Source organism: Dermacentor silvarum, chromosome 5, assembly GCF_013339745.2.
Source record: "Dermacentor silvarum isolate Dsil-2018 chromosome 5, BIME_Dsil_1.4, whole genome shotgun sequence".
Lineage (NCBI taxonomy): Eukaryota > Metazoa > Arthropoda > Arachnida > Ixodida > Ixodidae > Dermacentor > Dermacentor silvarum.
This window is the reverse complement of record NC_051158.1, coordinates 181539058-181553903: the sequence shown is the minus strand read 5'-3', so window position 1 is coordinate 181553903 and position 14846 is coordinate 181539058. Positions and strand designations below refer to the sequence as shown.

At 45.4% G+C, this 14846-nt stretch overlaps 1 protein-coding gene across 1 annotated transcript in view; it reads right to left on the bottom strand.

The window, feature by feature from the left end:
• LOC119454622 (uncharacterized) overlaps positions 1-14846 on the bottom strand; it is a 270464-nt gene that overhangs the window by 38631 nt on the left and 216987 nt on the right. Inside the window, exons 8-9 of the mRNA XM_049666911.1 lie at positions 6572-6752; positions 4314-4589 (exon numbers count right to left, since the gene is read on the bottom strand). Of these exons, the coding sequence (XP_049522868.1) occupies positions 4314-4589; positions 6572-6752 (457 nt within the window). The remainder of the gene's footprint in view (positions 1-4313; positions 4590-6571; positions 6753-14846) is intronic.

The window sequence follows — 14846 nt, the reverse complement described above, 5'->3', positions numbered from 1 at the left end:
TTAGGCATTGCCGATATCACAAAGTGTCGTTGTCACCACACGGAGGGAGTTGCAGAGTGCAAAAACTGAACTGCGAACAGCTACATGAAGCAACGTACGCTTTTTACGCGTAATTACAATGAAGTGCCACGTGAAATCGCTCTGTAGCTGGTTTATATCCATGTTGTAGGCCCAAGTGTATCTTTTAAGGCTGATTAAGCCACTGTTGCAAATGCATGCGAACCTGGCGATGAAATCCCGCATTGCGGTAGTTTCCTAATTGCTCGCGTTTCCATTTTTGAACACTGTAAAGAAAAAATGACAGAAGACTTGTATTACCTTGCAGAATGAAAACCCAATTTCCAGCGAAGCTCTTTCTCTCATCCAGTTGTAAGAACTTGATTTGCGTGTAAATATATCACATAATGTGAACCGTCGCCTGTATTAGGCTGGATACTGCGTGCGAGTGTTTTGCCATTCGTAAGAATTGTCTGATACTCTCTGAAGTTTTTGAGTACGTAAATTGTTGCACCTGCCGTAATTAATGCAACCGCTTCAATTTTTGCCTACACATACCTCATACCGTGCCCCCTATTTTCGTCAAATACAAACGTTGCGTAAAGTAGAACTCCCTCAGGACACAGTGAAACACAGGGTCCTTATAACGCTTTAGGGCACTTCATAAACGATTTTTTTGTAATGTGATCCAGATGCAGTTTACCCTCGCGTTCGTTACGTTTACTCTAAATCTGATCTTGGTTCCGTTTCTAGTTTCCTTTATGCCTCCCTTCGCTCCGGCGTTTCAGCAGCCAACTTTGTATATGTTTGAGATTTCGCAGCCTGCCGTCTAGCTATACATGTTGGATGATTGCAGTAAGCATGTCGCTGGCGCTGGAGCGCACGCACAAACGGCCCAGCCGGCGCTCCATCCATGGCGAGCGACCAAGCGCCGGCGAAGCAGCCCTCGCCTATCACGTGGTACCGCAGCAGCGAGGCTCCGAGCCAGCGACGCATCTGTGCAGGGGATCACGTGGCGTGACGTCACACCTGCCACACCAGCGCTCCGGCGACTAAAGGGCATTGCGACGCGATGAATGACCTCTCGAGACATGGCGCAGTCGAGCCTTCGCTCTAATATAAATAGCGTGCCTCTCATAGTTCGCCAACAAGACCGGGAAAAAGCAGCTGCATGACTCGTATAATGCATAGAAGGTGGGAGGACAAGTGTCTAGTAACTATTTTCAGAGCCCCTAAAGAATGTACACGTTTGAAACTTTCGGTGCACGCCACCAGTAGACCTGCCCTTTTGTCCGTTTATTAAGAAAAATCTGGCGTTTTTGATCCTCCCATAGGAGTTGAGAAACTTTACAAGCATTTCATACAACGCCTCTAAATGGGCCGAAAGCGAGGGTTCAGCTGTTTTCATTTACCCATTAATTGACAAACACAATTTAAGTCATACCGGCGCAACGCCGATAACACTCCGCGCATTTTCTCCAAATACTGAATTCGTGCGGGACTTTTTTTTTCAGAAAAGCGTAAAAATTGCATAAAACATTTTTGAGTCCTTCTAGTCGAATGAGCAGTTGTAGTGGTGCGGTTGTATGCATGGGAATATACTGAAGTAGAGGCTTGGCTTCACACCCTTCTGCGAGAGTCGTTCTCCCTTTTGCCTATTGCAATCACGGAATTGAACAGCTTGGACCCTTCCGCTATTAACCGGACATATTTGGATAATCTTTTTTTACAGAAGTCCAGAATCAAGTAGTAAGTGAATAGCGTGTATGTTGATTTGAAATTGTGCTATACTTGTGTCCTATATAATTGTTTTAAATTATTCGTTATATTTTGAAAGATTTGATGGTTCTTGATATTATTATTTCATTATATTTTAACCTTTCCTTGAACTAACACTCTTTTGTGTATTATGACATATTACCACTCTATTGTGCTGTAAATAATGTATAAACTACTATTCAATATTGCAAACACTGTTCTTGCACATGCCGTTCCTGCTATAATCCTGTATAGAATTGGTAGTGTGTGAAAGAAATATAATAATAACCGAATAACTGAATACTTTCCTGCACGCTCTGCTTAGTAGCATTCAAAAAGTGCAAGCGTAGCGCATTTTGTTGATATCATTAGCATACAGGCTTGATTTCTATGACAACATAATGGTTCCCATTTTTTTCTGGTGGTAAATGTTTTGTGAACACTTTGGAGTGCGCGCACAATAGAGTCTGGAGGCATGAATCATCTTCACTCTCAGCTTGACCATGCACGCTAACGCAAGTCGTAAATCTTGGAGGTCATAAAATTGGTTATTAGTGTTCTTTCTGCGCGCTCCGCTTGACGGTGGTCGTCAACCACAAGAGTAGGCCACTTTATTCATGTAGCCGTAATTTGTTAGTTTATTACAATCACAAAATTTGGATTTCATGTGTTGCGGCACTACTGTTTAAGTGGCGCTTTATATGCGTGTTGTCAACGTAACGTTGGAAGTTATAACACATTTTTTGTCCAGGGGGGGGGGGGGGGGGGGGGAGTTGTAATGCAGTGAAGCATCATAGTCATGGCAGAGGAGCCATAACACAGCCGGAAGGGGTTGGGTGGGATATCTTGAATCGAACTGTTAAACGCAATTTTGTTCTTTATTTATGTTTACCAGGCATTCGAAAGGGATGACATGTGCCTCTTTTTTTCTCCGCACTTAGCTACTTGGCGCTGTAAAAAAAAGGTATCTTTGAACGCGCAAGTCTCTATTGCAGAAGCAATCTATGCTACAGAGTAGTGACCTGGTTTTCAAGCCTGGTGTTAAATAAAGGCCTGTATGAACAGCGTAATGTCAGTTGCTTTATCCAACGATTGCCAACAAATATTTTATTTCTTGCAAAATTTCAACCACAAATATCTTTTTTTTTATTATAGTTGGTAGACTAAAACGGTGGCCACATTTGTAACACCAAGGTTGGGAAGGCACAAAGCAAAAAAGAAAAAGAAAATTGAGTTCAGAAAGTGTGACCAATGACGGGCATCCAATTTTGGAGTCCTAGTTCTCGCCATGCAGTAAGTTTTCTCGAAAACATCTCTGGCATTGCCGTGCCTGACAGCGTCTCCGCGTGGTCCATTAATGGAGCACTGTAGAATCTGAGAAGGAAAACGATGGCGCGAATGGTTGACCCGTGGCAGCTAGAGTACAAGCCGCGAAGCGTAGCCGTTAACAAGTTGAGTTTGTTTTTGGCTGTGCAAACCCTCTTGTGCTTATCATGGCAATAGCACAGGATGCGTGTTATAACTTCATTGCATCGGATCGTGAACGCTAGGAAGGAGATTATGCAAGGGATGAAAGCACTTTGTCTTGAACACGACCACAAGCGAACTTAGCGTCAAAGAAGTTTCTATTTTATACCAGTAGATATCACCAAGTGGCATTCGAAGTTATCTTTCAAAAGACCAACTAGTGGGAAAATACGTGATGGTTACTTGGACAATGTGAATGTCATGAATTAGGATTATTGGGTTAGCTGCGTTTGAATTAAAAAAGTATATAAGCAACAGATTTTGAACTTCCCGCTGCTCGATATTGTTTAGGGCCCGTATTACCAAAGAGCTCTTTGGCTAAAATTTATTGCTAGAGCTCATTCCAGAAAATACTGATGCCGGAGATATGATTAGCGAAGGCGGTTGACCAGTGGCACTTACGAATGATAAAGTTTTATCAATATGGTGCCATATTTCGCAAATATATGCCTACTTATGCTTCATGACTGTTCAACATAGCCATTGACACTGTTACTAGACTGACTTGTGAAATTAATAAGAATTCTTCGTCTGCACATGCCACACCGTACGCAGTGCGGACATGGGATCTCGACGATCGCACAGTGCTGTACTGCAGACCAGTGGCGTAGCCAAGGGGGGGGGGGGGGGGGGGGGAGGACACCGGGCGTGTGCCCCACCCCTCAAAGTGTTTTCCGTTAATATGCGGCCTGCCAAGGCTGCCGTCCCGGCTGCCCGTACCCCAAAAACAATTCTGCCTACGCCATTGTCAGGGTTCCCCTACGGGAAGATGGTGTAATTTTTTTTTCTTGAAAGACAGGTCACTAACATGGCAAATTGGGTCACATTATATGCTACCGATTTGGAAATTGGATCACAATCAAAGCAGCGAAAAGTGATAAATGCAATTCGGTCTCAAATGTTTTGCCCACATGTAATTCGTTTTCATTGCGCGAAAAAATGCTGAAAAAGCTTTAAAAATTATTTATCTTGTCTGTCTTGCTTTGCTCTTCAGAGTCCCTTTGGATAGATCGCGGAACCCTAGAACGCACCTGAGCGTTGAGGATGTTCTCTCGGTGTAAGAGAACCGAATGAGTGACAGGCGGGTTCGGACAGAGCACGACGTCGTCCACGAGCAGGTAGTTCGCGGTGCAGTTGCTTGAGGGCGCATGGAAGCCCTCCAGCCGGAAAGAGACGTCGTGGTTCGAGAGCACGGGTGCCTGCCAGCGGCAGTAGAGGGGACCGCCGGCGCCAAGCACCTCTTCCGAGAAGCCGGACTCCTGGCTGCTCCGGTAAGGCGCATGCACGGCCGGGAACCGCAGAGAACCCTGCGGTGAACACAACGGCTCGTACGCTCGTGCCTCTGCATGGCAGCCTCGAAGGCCTGGGATGGCTTGTTTAGCAAAAGACACTAGTATACTGGGTGCTGGGCGAGTTCGTTTTCCGTACTGACAAAGAATAGTGCAATAAACGAAGGACGAGAGAAAAACACGACAGGAGTGCGGACTAGCAACTGGGGTTTATTGCGAGAAACTCCAATATATTGCACAACACAAACACGTGTAACAAGCTTAAAAGTTAGCGGCGGAGTAATCAATCTCTAAGTTATGCAGCAGTACTAATGCGCAGCAGTAGCACGAAAAATTAAATGCACTGCGCAAGAGTAACATGAATGCAACGCAAAGCACCATGACACTCTGCATATGGGAAAAGTGTGTTGTATCACATTCTCCACACCTGCGAGAAGTGGTACGTCGGCCCGACCGGACGGTGCTTAAATAATCGCTTAATGGACCGCAGAGCGTCTTTAAAAGGACTGCCTAATCTAATTTATACTTACAGAGCAAGAAATGCAAATGCAAGCCGTGCCTGTCCGTTACGAAGGTGTTCTCAAGGCGCGAGGGAGAAAGCCTAAGCTTTCTTTATTCACAAGTACGGTGACATGGACGTTGCGAGACCTTCTGTGATGCTCCACATGTTGAGGTTGATTACACGGCCGTTAATTTTTAACAATTTTAGACACGCTTGTGCTATGCAAGATATTTCTGTTTCTGACAATAAACCCCTTTTGCTATTCTACCCTAGGGTCATGTTTCTTTCTTGTCTCTTGTTTTTAGCGCTTTTCTCCGTCAGTACAGATTGACAGATATCTCAAATGATTAGCTTCAGCGGTATTCCTGTATTGTAGAGGATAGGTGTGGTGCACATAATCGGTAGGAAGATGATTTAAATAATCAGGCGTTCGCGCAAGGAAGAATTACAAGTGCTCAGTACGAGGAGGTACGAGGAGTAATTTATTTCTTTCAAATTACGAGGGTTAAAATAAAATCGCTGTGTCGCCAGAAAGGCAGGTGTTGCATCGATCGCGATAAAAAATTAGTAGACAGCTGTACGAAGTAAGGACAGTAGTTTTATCTTCTCTATAAACTCGTAAACATTTGCTTACTAACGGAATTCACAAGCATGGTGTCACGGGCGCACAGGCTAACATACGTAAACACATCTCACTCGATCAGCGCAGACTGTCGCTGTCAAAACGCTGCCGTGAGGAAGAGCGGTAACAGCAGCAAGCGCACTGACCTTCATGTTGCCTCTGGCTTCAACGCGAACTAAGCGGCAAGAACACTACGCACACGAACCTATGAGCGCTCGGCGCAACTAGACTCTGCACTCATCACAGATCGCTTTCAAGATAAGGCCCGTGAGACCACGCTAAGCCGCGCCATGCGCATGCCGCCGCCGGAGAAGAAGCCCCCCTCCACCCACCTGCACCCGGTGCCTTGCGCGCGCGAGATCAAGCCAAAATCCTCGGCCTCGGCTCACCTTGGTACGCTTTCACTCGCACTTAAGAATACAGCGCGCGGCCACGGTGTTATGGCACTTAGACTTTGTGCGGAACATCACGGCGACGCCGCCGACGACGGCGGAAATGTCCTGGAGTGTCCATATAGTAACTATCCCAATAAAAATGTTTCCCGACACTAAGAGAAGTATTTTGGGAATAAGGGCGTGAAGACGGCACATGTAGTTGGGACGAAGTACACAGAGTGACGTATCGTAGACACCTTCTACCTTATAGCTGCTTTTTGTGTGTGTGTGTGATGGACCGTCACCCACTTGCACGCATGTGCTACCGGGTGCAGCGCTTTCTTTCTGAGAAACTTGTAGAGTTTCCTTAATAGCATCGCGCTACCGCTAGATGATTTTTTTTTTATTTTTATTAGAGTGCTTTACTGGCAGTCAGAACTAATTGTAGAAAGAGCACCGCTATTACACGCGCGCCTATGGATGGATCGAGAGCGACATGCACCTGCAAATCCAGCTCCAGGCGCTCTGCACCGCAACGGGTGTCCGAGTAGAAGGTGAATGACACCTCCAGCAGGCGATCCTTGAGCGCAGTAGCGCTCAGCCGCTTCCATTCTGGCGTTGGCCGCAGGTGTAGCGACAGCTGCAGCATGGGTCCAGTGGACACTAGCCGGTGAGTCCGGTACCTGCCATGAAAGGGCAACAAGGTCAGCCGTGAACTCATGCATTCGCACTTTGAGTCTGTGCTATTTTCTAGACGCGTCACAAATTGGACTCGCATGTGATACACGAATCAACATTTATTTAAACAAAGAACGAATATCAAAAAAAAATCATAGCTTCTCATGATTTGCTTGAGTGGCCTAAATGCCTTAAAGTTATGTGAGTCCACCAACATCCGCATACTTCCTTTAATTTGTCCATGAGTGCATCATCTTTCAATGATTGTGACATTATGATCTACTGCTGCTAATAGTCCACAATGTCAGTTATGGTCAACGGAGACAAGAAGGTCAACGCAATGTATTTATTAGTAGATCTAAAGAGGAAGCTTTAGCTCGGGGCCAACTTTCATGCCGCCTATTCAAATACATGTGAAACGTACAAACATTTTTATGAACCAACCTCTGGACATAATTTAAATAAAATTTGTTGTACATAAGAAACAAAGTTAAATTCTAGTCACTTTTGGAAGCGGAATTTTAATTTAGTACTTGAGTTGTTTGACGAAACTTGCCGGAAAATTGATGATTTGAAAAAAATTTAGCAGCACAAAATCTACAAATCCTTGATTCTGCACTAAGAACAGCTTTCGCCGTTCTGTTACGTGCATCTGCTAGAACATGCAAAGACGAAAAATTTAGACTTAAATTCAAACCTTACGTGAAAATGCTACAATGTTTACGAAGATTTTGCTGAAGTCCTATTCGCATATTATTGGTGTACTTGAGAGCCGTGAATCAAACGAAATGTGTACACTTGAGGTGTACTATTGACTGAATTGTGATATCAATTTGCATTGCTAAGTTAAGAGTTGTAAACTTATTAGCTTAGTTTCTTTTTGATAATTTACAATTTTCAGCAAGTTTTATTCAAAGATTGATGATCCCTTTCAATTAAAAATGCGCTTGCTACAGTTGCCAATACGTTTAAACTTTTTTTTAACTGCCACAATTTTTGTCAAGTTCAGCGCAGTGGTTTCCGAGAAAAACTTTCTTATTTGGTATGTATTTAGATGAATGAATGAAAGTGAATGAATGATAGGAGCCTCCGAGCTAAAGCTTGCTCTTAAACGCGATACACAAACACAAACTTGCCATATATGAAATTTAGAGTTGATAAAATTTTACCGCAGGCAGAAGCAGAGGTGAGTTTAGGGGAGGGAATGAAAATTTTTTTAAAGCTTTCCACGAGCGCACATTTTTAACAGCGGACCTGTTTAGGCCGAGCGTTAGTCCGTAACGTGCGAACAGAAAATGTGGGCCGATCCTGGCGATTGTGCAGAAAGGGTCCAAGCGCAATGGCACATACCCCTGTGAACTAGCGAAGGTGAGCCTGGCAAAGTCTAGCTAAGCATGGTTGGGACTACTTAAGCGTAGGCAGTCATCGATAGCCATTCGACAGCTAATCAATAGCTAATCGATAATCGATCAATAATCAATAAATTTCGGGAAATGCTGGGGATGACTTGGTAGTGCTTAGCCTAGCCCAAATACGTGGCCAATACTTTGAGATAGCCATTCGACAGCTAATCAATAGCTAATCGATAATCGATCAATAATCAATAAATTTGGGGAAATTCTGGGGACGACATGGTAGTGCTTAGCTTAGCCCAAAAGCCAGGTCTAGCTAGGTGCCCATCAGCTCCGCGGTCTCTTTAGCATTGCGCTTCCAATGCAGGCTACACTATTTTTTTTTTCAGGGATAAACAAGCGTTTTTGTAACAATTATTTAACTTTTGACGTACCACGCCGAGCAGTAGCAGACTTGGAACAGCAAATACTGACAAGCAACAAATTATTTCTATATCACAGTGAATTTTCCACCGACTTAGCTGTTGAACTTGTTTGTATTAGCTTAATCGAAACAAGTATCCCTCTTGCATCTTTTCACCACCAAAAGACTTTCAACGGAAGGTACGCGTGCACGGAGACCAACGTGGGATAGATTTTCCTAAACAGAATAAAGTTTTCGTAAAGCTTGATGCGAAATTAATAGAATTGCAAAATGTGTCCACATTCGTAAACATTACATTCGAGAAAGTTGGTCGGTATGATAAACACCATCCTTTGCTATTAGGCTCACTTTACGCTAACCATTCAGCTAACTTAGCTAACCCGGCACCCATGCATATATCTATGCTAAAAGAAAGTTATCGCTGTAGTACAACCACCGCCATCTGTACAATATACCTGGGTATGATTGCACAATCCAGCAAGTCCGTCACAGCCGCGGGACCACCGCCCTTGTCATGGGCGACGATTTAAGTCTAAGCATAAGTCCCTTTAGAGCACTGCTCCTCCTTGCCCGTTCGGTTACACTCACCCCGACAGATTTTCCATCCAGCACGTACATTTAACAATAGCGAAGGTGAAGTTTTAATCGATATAACGTTATCGTAATAAAACCGTTGGAAGGACGCATGCCGCCCAGTAGTATTACTGGGCGGCATGCCCAGTAATAATACTGTATTACTACTACCCAGTAGTATTACTAACGGCCCATCCACGCATTTTACTGGGCCTTTGCGATCAGCTTGGATTGCAAACCATGGTGGCCAGTTACTACGGAGGCCAGTTCTGACCTGTATAATGCTATTAGATACCTCCAGGGTCCATTACCGCATTGACTAACTGATGTGCTTGGAGAGTTTTATACGAACACTTTCAGAGGGAAATTCAACACTTCAGTCATTTTGACAACGTTACATTCGTCGACGGTACGCATCTTTTCGCGCAATTTGGCCCGGTTCTGCTTTCAAACAACGTTAGAGCACCTGATATTTCTTTCTTTATTGTTCTTCATATTTTTTATCGTGGCTCACTTGTGTTATGTGCTTACCTACCCCACACCTACGGCACGGCCATTGCGTTGGCCATGGCCTCAACAGACACCTGTATAGTTATGAGTGGCTCCAAAACCGTCATAACAAACTTAGCGCGATGAATAGTGGAAAGCACTACACTAAAGCTCCTACAGTAACTACACAACAGTGAAGAACCACGCTCAGTAGAGTTGACACTGGTCCATGGAAGTGAATCCAGGGAACGAAGCGGCCCACCAACATGCTCGAGGTTCGTCAGCCGAGCGGTGGGCCTCCCGTACCCGGAGACCTCGAACGAAGTCCTGCACTCATAACACGACATAACCCCAGTACTACCGTCTTATACGACACACTAGGCCTGCACCACCCAGTAAACTAAACAAGCGTCAGGAGGTCACCTGACGCAGGTTACAGACATACTCATATCCGAACCCCTGCGTATACTCTCACATTTACCTGGACAAATTGACAGAGAGTGCGGACAGAAGTTTGTACTGTCACCTGTGAGGAGAGGTGGAGCAGAGCGGCACCTTCGACGGCAATTTCCTACGCAGTGAGTGATATATCCGCTCACATAAAACAATGATAGACTTCTAGACGAATAATATATCGATCGATAGTTAGACTTATTATTTTACTTTAGTTTCCGTTTTAGGCTCCTGTTCTATATTAAAAATTATTTCGTTTCACTGTGTAACTTGGAGTGAGCAAAGGAATAGCTACAATTCCGATAATGCTCGCCAATCGATCTAATGATATCTGGCAAGTAATAGTTACAAGGCGTAATAAAATTGTTGCAATATCAGAATGTAGTCTTTATAAATAAAAAGGAATATGAAACTATAGATAGAGGTAAATCAAGCCTAATTATTCACATGCTGAAGCAATACTATAACAAGCAGCAGCACACAACTATATATTTGAACACGTCGCGGCTTGTAAAACCCACAAAGGCGCTCTTATCTATTTTTAGTTCTTCTTTCATTCCTTTTTTTTTTCTCACATGAACCAGCCATAGTCGCGTAGTGACTTGGAGTGGCACTGCTCAAGCCCAATGGCGCGACAACAAATAATGGCCGTGGCAGCTGCATTTCGACAGAGGCTAAATGCACGTTAAATGTCACCAGGTGGTCAAAATTATTACGGCGTTTTGCGCTAGCACCTATCAATTCGCCTAACTCGGCGAGTGATGCCGGGTTTCAGCGGTGAATTTCTGTCATACTTTTTCGCGCTTGTGACCTATAGGCGTGGAGGAGAGTTATTGCACCGATGGCGCGAAGGTATACCTTGCCGCCGGTGGCATTCGCAATCTCCTACTTCACTGCCACAGAGAGAAAGAACTAGCCACAAGGAGCAAGAATAATCTCTCAAGATCGTCCTCACTCTACGAAAGTCCTGTGACTACATGATGAAGTCCCGTGGTGATCGAGACGTATCACATGGAACTCACTTGGCTTAGGCGTCCAAGGGGCAATTTCGGTAACCTATTGCGCGAAATGAAATAAGAAAGTGGTATGATAGGATAGAGAGCCGTACTTCTGCGTCTCAAGGAGCCAAGCGGCTGACCTCGCTTCCGATTCTGCCGCCCTCTTCTGACGTTCTTTCCTTTTTTTGTGTGTCTGTGCGCATTCAGCTGTTTCTGTTTACGTTGAGGATTTTGTTGCTTGCTGTGATTGCATTGCTGTCAATGCCTTGCGTTTTATGCTCATGTATCATGTCTGCATAAATATGTCTAACATTGTCACGTTATAATGACGGCGAAGAACGACGCAATGTCAAACTCTTTATTGTGTGAACTTGTCCCCTGCAATACAAGTAACAGCCAAGCATAACGATAGCGGCGAGCAATGTCGGCGATCGTCAAGAATATGATCTGCGGACCAGGCGCACCGGTAATTTCTACACGACTCGCTGAAGCTTCCTCCTTAATAAAATAAAATTAAATTATGGGGTTTTACGTGCCAAAACCACTTTCTGATTATGAGGTACGCCGTAGTGGGGGACTCCGGAAAATTTGACCACCTGGGGTTCTTTAACGTGCACCTAAATCTAAGTACACGGGTGTTTTCGCATTTCACCCCCATCGAAATGCGGCCGCCGTGGCCGGGATTCGATCCCGCGACCTTGTGCTCAGCAGCCCAACACCATAGCCACTGAGCAACCACGGCGGGTCTTCCTCCTTAATAGCAGGCGCTCGCGTTAATTCTAGAATGTACGAAACCATTATCGCCAGGCAGGCTATCTGATTACGCAAGGCTCGGCTACAAGACAAACAAGAGCTAGAATCGTCTACAAGAATCGAGAATCTTTTGATAGAAGCAGGCGCATACTCCGCCGAGTATTGAAGTTGAACATTTGTTAGCCGGCGAAAAACGCTCGCCGGAGCAAGGTAAACCCGTGCGCATGTCAATGCGCCGCCCCTTCTTAAAAAGCATCGTCCCGATGCCCCAAACGAAAACGCAACAGCGAAATGCAAAAGCACCCGTACAAAAGAAAAACAACAAACAACAAATAACCAAAGTCAAAACTGGCGTCAGCGTGCGTAGAAAGGCTTAAGGTATGTTCAGACTGCGGTCGTAACACTAGCAAAGCGCGCATCTGTCGTCATGCCAGTACCATGCGTTACTAGCGCTCAGATCTTTAACAATGCTGGTCGTTCACTTTGTCAGTTGCTTGCGTTACACTTCTTTAGACCAGCCGATCAAAGCGTGAGCTGGCCAGTTGCGTCTCAGTGAAACAGAACCGCTCATACATACCAACTATATAGTATATTCTAGTTCACTATAATACCACCGCTACTACCACTGCCTCCTACTATACGCACACATTCATCGCAGTCATGACCGTTGCTCTAACTGAGATGCTGGAAGACGCGTCACTGGAAACTTAAAACCGAAATTGCAATGCTTTTTCGCTGCATTGCACTCGCCGTATTTTTATAAAACGTAGGTGTAGCGGCTTCCAACAAATACGCTCGCATGTGTGACGATTGTTGCGCTCTTAACGCATCACACGATTCTAGTCTGAACAATTTAGTTGCGCTTCTTGCGTTTCCATAGTGAGATATCTGCACATTATCTACGCAGTCTGAACGTACCTTTACAATGCACCGCGTTGACGACTTCAGGTGGTGCGTGGCGACACTGTGATTGCGTAATACCGTGGTGCGGTATACTCTGGTGCGCCAATACGTCGGAGTTATCGGAGCATTATTTGACGTGTTTTTGCTTTTTTTTGCCGTCAGCCACTTTTAGTACCACTCGTTTTGGGCGACAACGCCGGCTATTCTGCCTCATGGGATATGTAATGCTTTCGCGCTAAAACACTCAAGCACAAGGTCAGCGTTGATCGAAGTCGACGATCGTCGATAATCTTATCTGCTGATCAGGCTCGTAGGCAATGATAACATCACTCGTTGAACCTTTCAGCGTAATCGCAGGTGCTAACGTAAGTGCTAGAATGTGTAGGGTCGTCCACTCTTAGTACGGACACGGCGCTGCGTGGCCGCGCTCCGCGGAGCGCCAGCGCACACGGCGCGGCCGCGCATAGAGGCTAAGCGGCGCGAGCGCACCTGGGCTTGGAGGCGGGCTTCATGTCGTCTGGTAAAGCGCGCGAGCGAGCCTTGTTTGTGCCGTCGGTTCTCTGCTAAACCACAGCGCGCTCGCGCACTTTAGTGGACGACACGAAGCCCCACCACCAAGCCCCTGTGCGCCTGCGCCGCTTAGCCTTGATGTGCGGCCGTGCTGTGTGCGCTGGCGCAACGCGGAGCACGGTCACGCTGCACCGTGTTCGTACTAAGAGTGGACGACCCTGTACATCACTGTCGCGCACGTGATCTGATTACGAAAGGCACCGCGACAACACACGCAATAATAGAGTCGACTACAAGAATCGAGAAGCTTCTCATACCTGCAGGCGCATCCGGCTCCGAGCAATAATGTTTGACATTTGTTAGCCAGTGAAAAGCGGTCCCCGGAAAAAGAATAACTACACGTGACAATATTTATTATGCCTTGTAATCAGTTCGGTTAAGGTTTTTTACAGCGAAGCCGTTAAGGGCTAGGTTCCAGGAGATCGCGTCCGTGTACACCGGAAGTAAGCAACAACCTTGTGGCGTCATGTTTTGTGGCATCTCGTTCACTTGCTCATCAGTTACGTCATAATTAACGATAATAAAACTACGTGTGGCACATACCCACATTGAATATGCGGGTATGAGCCAGGGACAAGAAACAAAGAAAGAGAGAAAAAAAGAAAGAAGGAAGGGAATAAAGGAATGAAGAAATAGATAAAAGATAAAGATGAAGTTCTTGTGGCATCTTTATATGCACCTAATGTGCAAGAGTCCGCCAAAGCTTGTTGTGCAAGCGTATTAAGTGACTGTGGATGCATCGCGATATACATGGAGCACTGACGTGTACCTGCAGTGCTCGTAGCGTACTACACAGAGTGTCCCAACTATCATGTACTAAGATTTAAATAAATGTAAATGCCACGTTACTGGACAGAACCAATGTAATGCTGCTTGCCGTCGCTTGGAGATATTCAAGCTAACTTTGCATTCGGCCTAATCACATAATTAGTCTTAAATATTTATTAAACTTCGCAAATATTATATTTAGATAAAGAGCGTCAATGAGAAAATTGTAGAGCAACATGAGAAACTCCTGATACTGCTTTCTGTAACTCAATACGTGCTATTAAAAGTGTTTTTCCGAGCGTGAAAGAAGCCCCGAATACACGCAAAGTACCTCGAGTGATTAATTAACTACTTCACTACTGTGAAGATGCAAGCCAGCGAAGCTGTGGCTATGGTTGGTCTGCTGTAGTGAATATTGCCCCCACGATGAGAATGAGCGTATAGTAGTTGGGCTTCACCCAAACGTCCACATCTATCATGAACGGTCCGGTTGAGAAACTCGCGCTTAAACCTGGCTGTCGCACCGGGGAAGTTGGCGATAGAGTTGCCGAGGCGTGCACTGCCGTTGTCGGGTTCCTGGAGGGCAAGACGACGCTGACATTTGGTCTCAACATCGCACTCCCTCAACTCGGGGTCCACGGCTCTTCGTTGACGTTTCTCCTGGGCGTCGGAAGCCCACACGCTAGAATCGGCACGTCGACGACGAGCCCTTTCACGAGCGCGTTTGCTGCGGCGTTGCTCAAACACGTTTGGACACATCGTCAGTTGCTCATGAATGGCTGATACCCCCTTAAGCAATGGCTCATACTCCCGTAA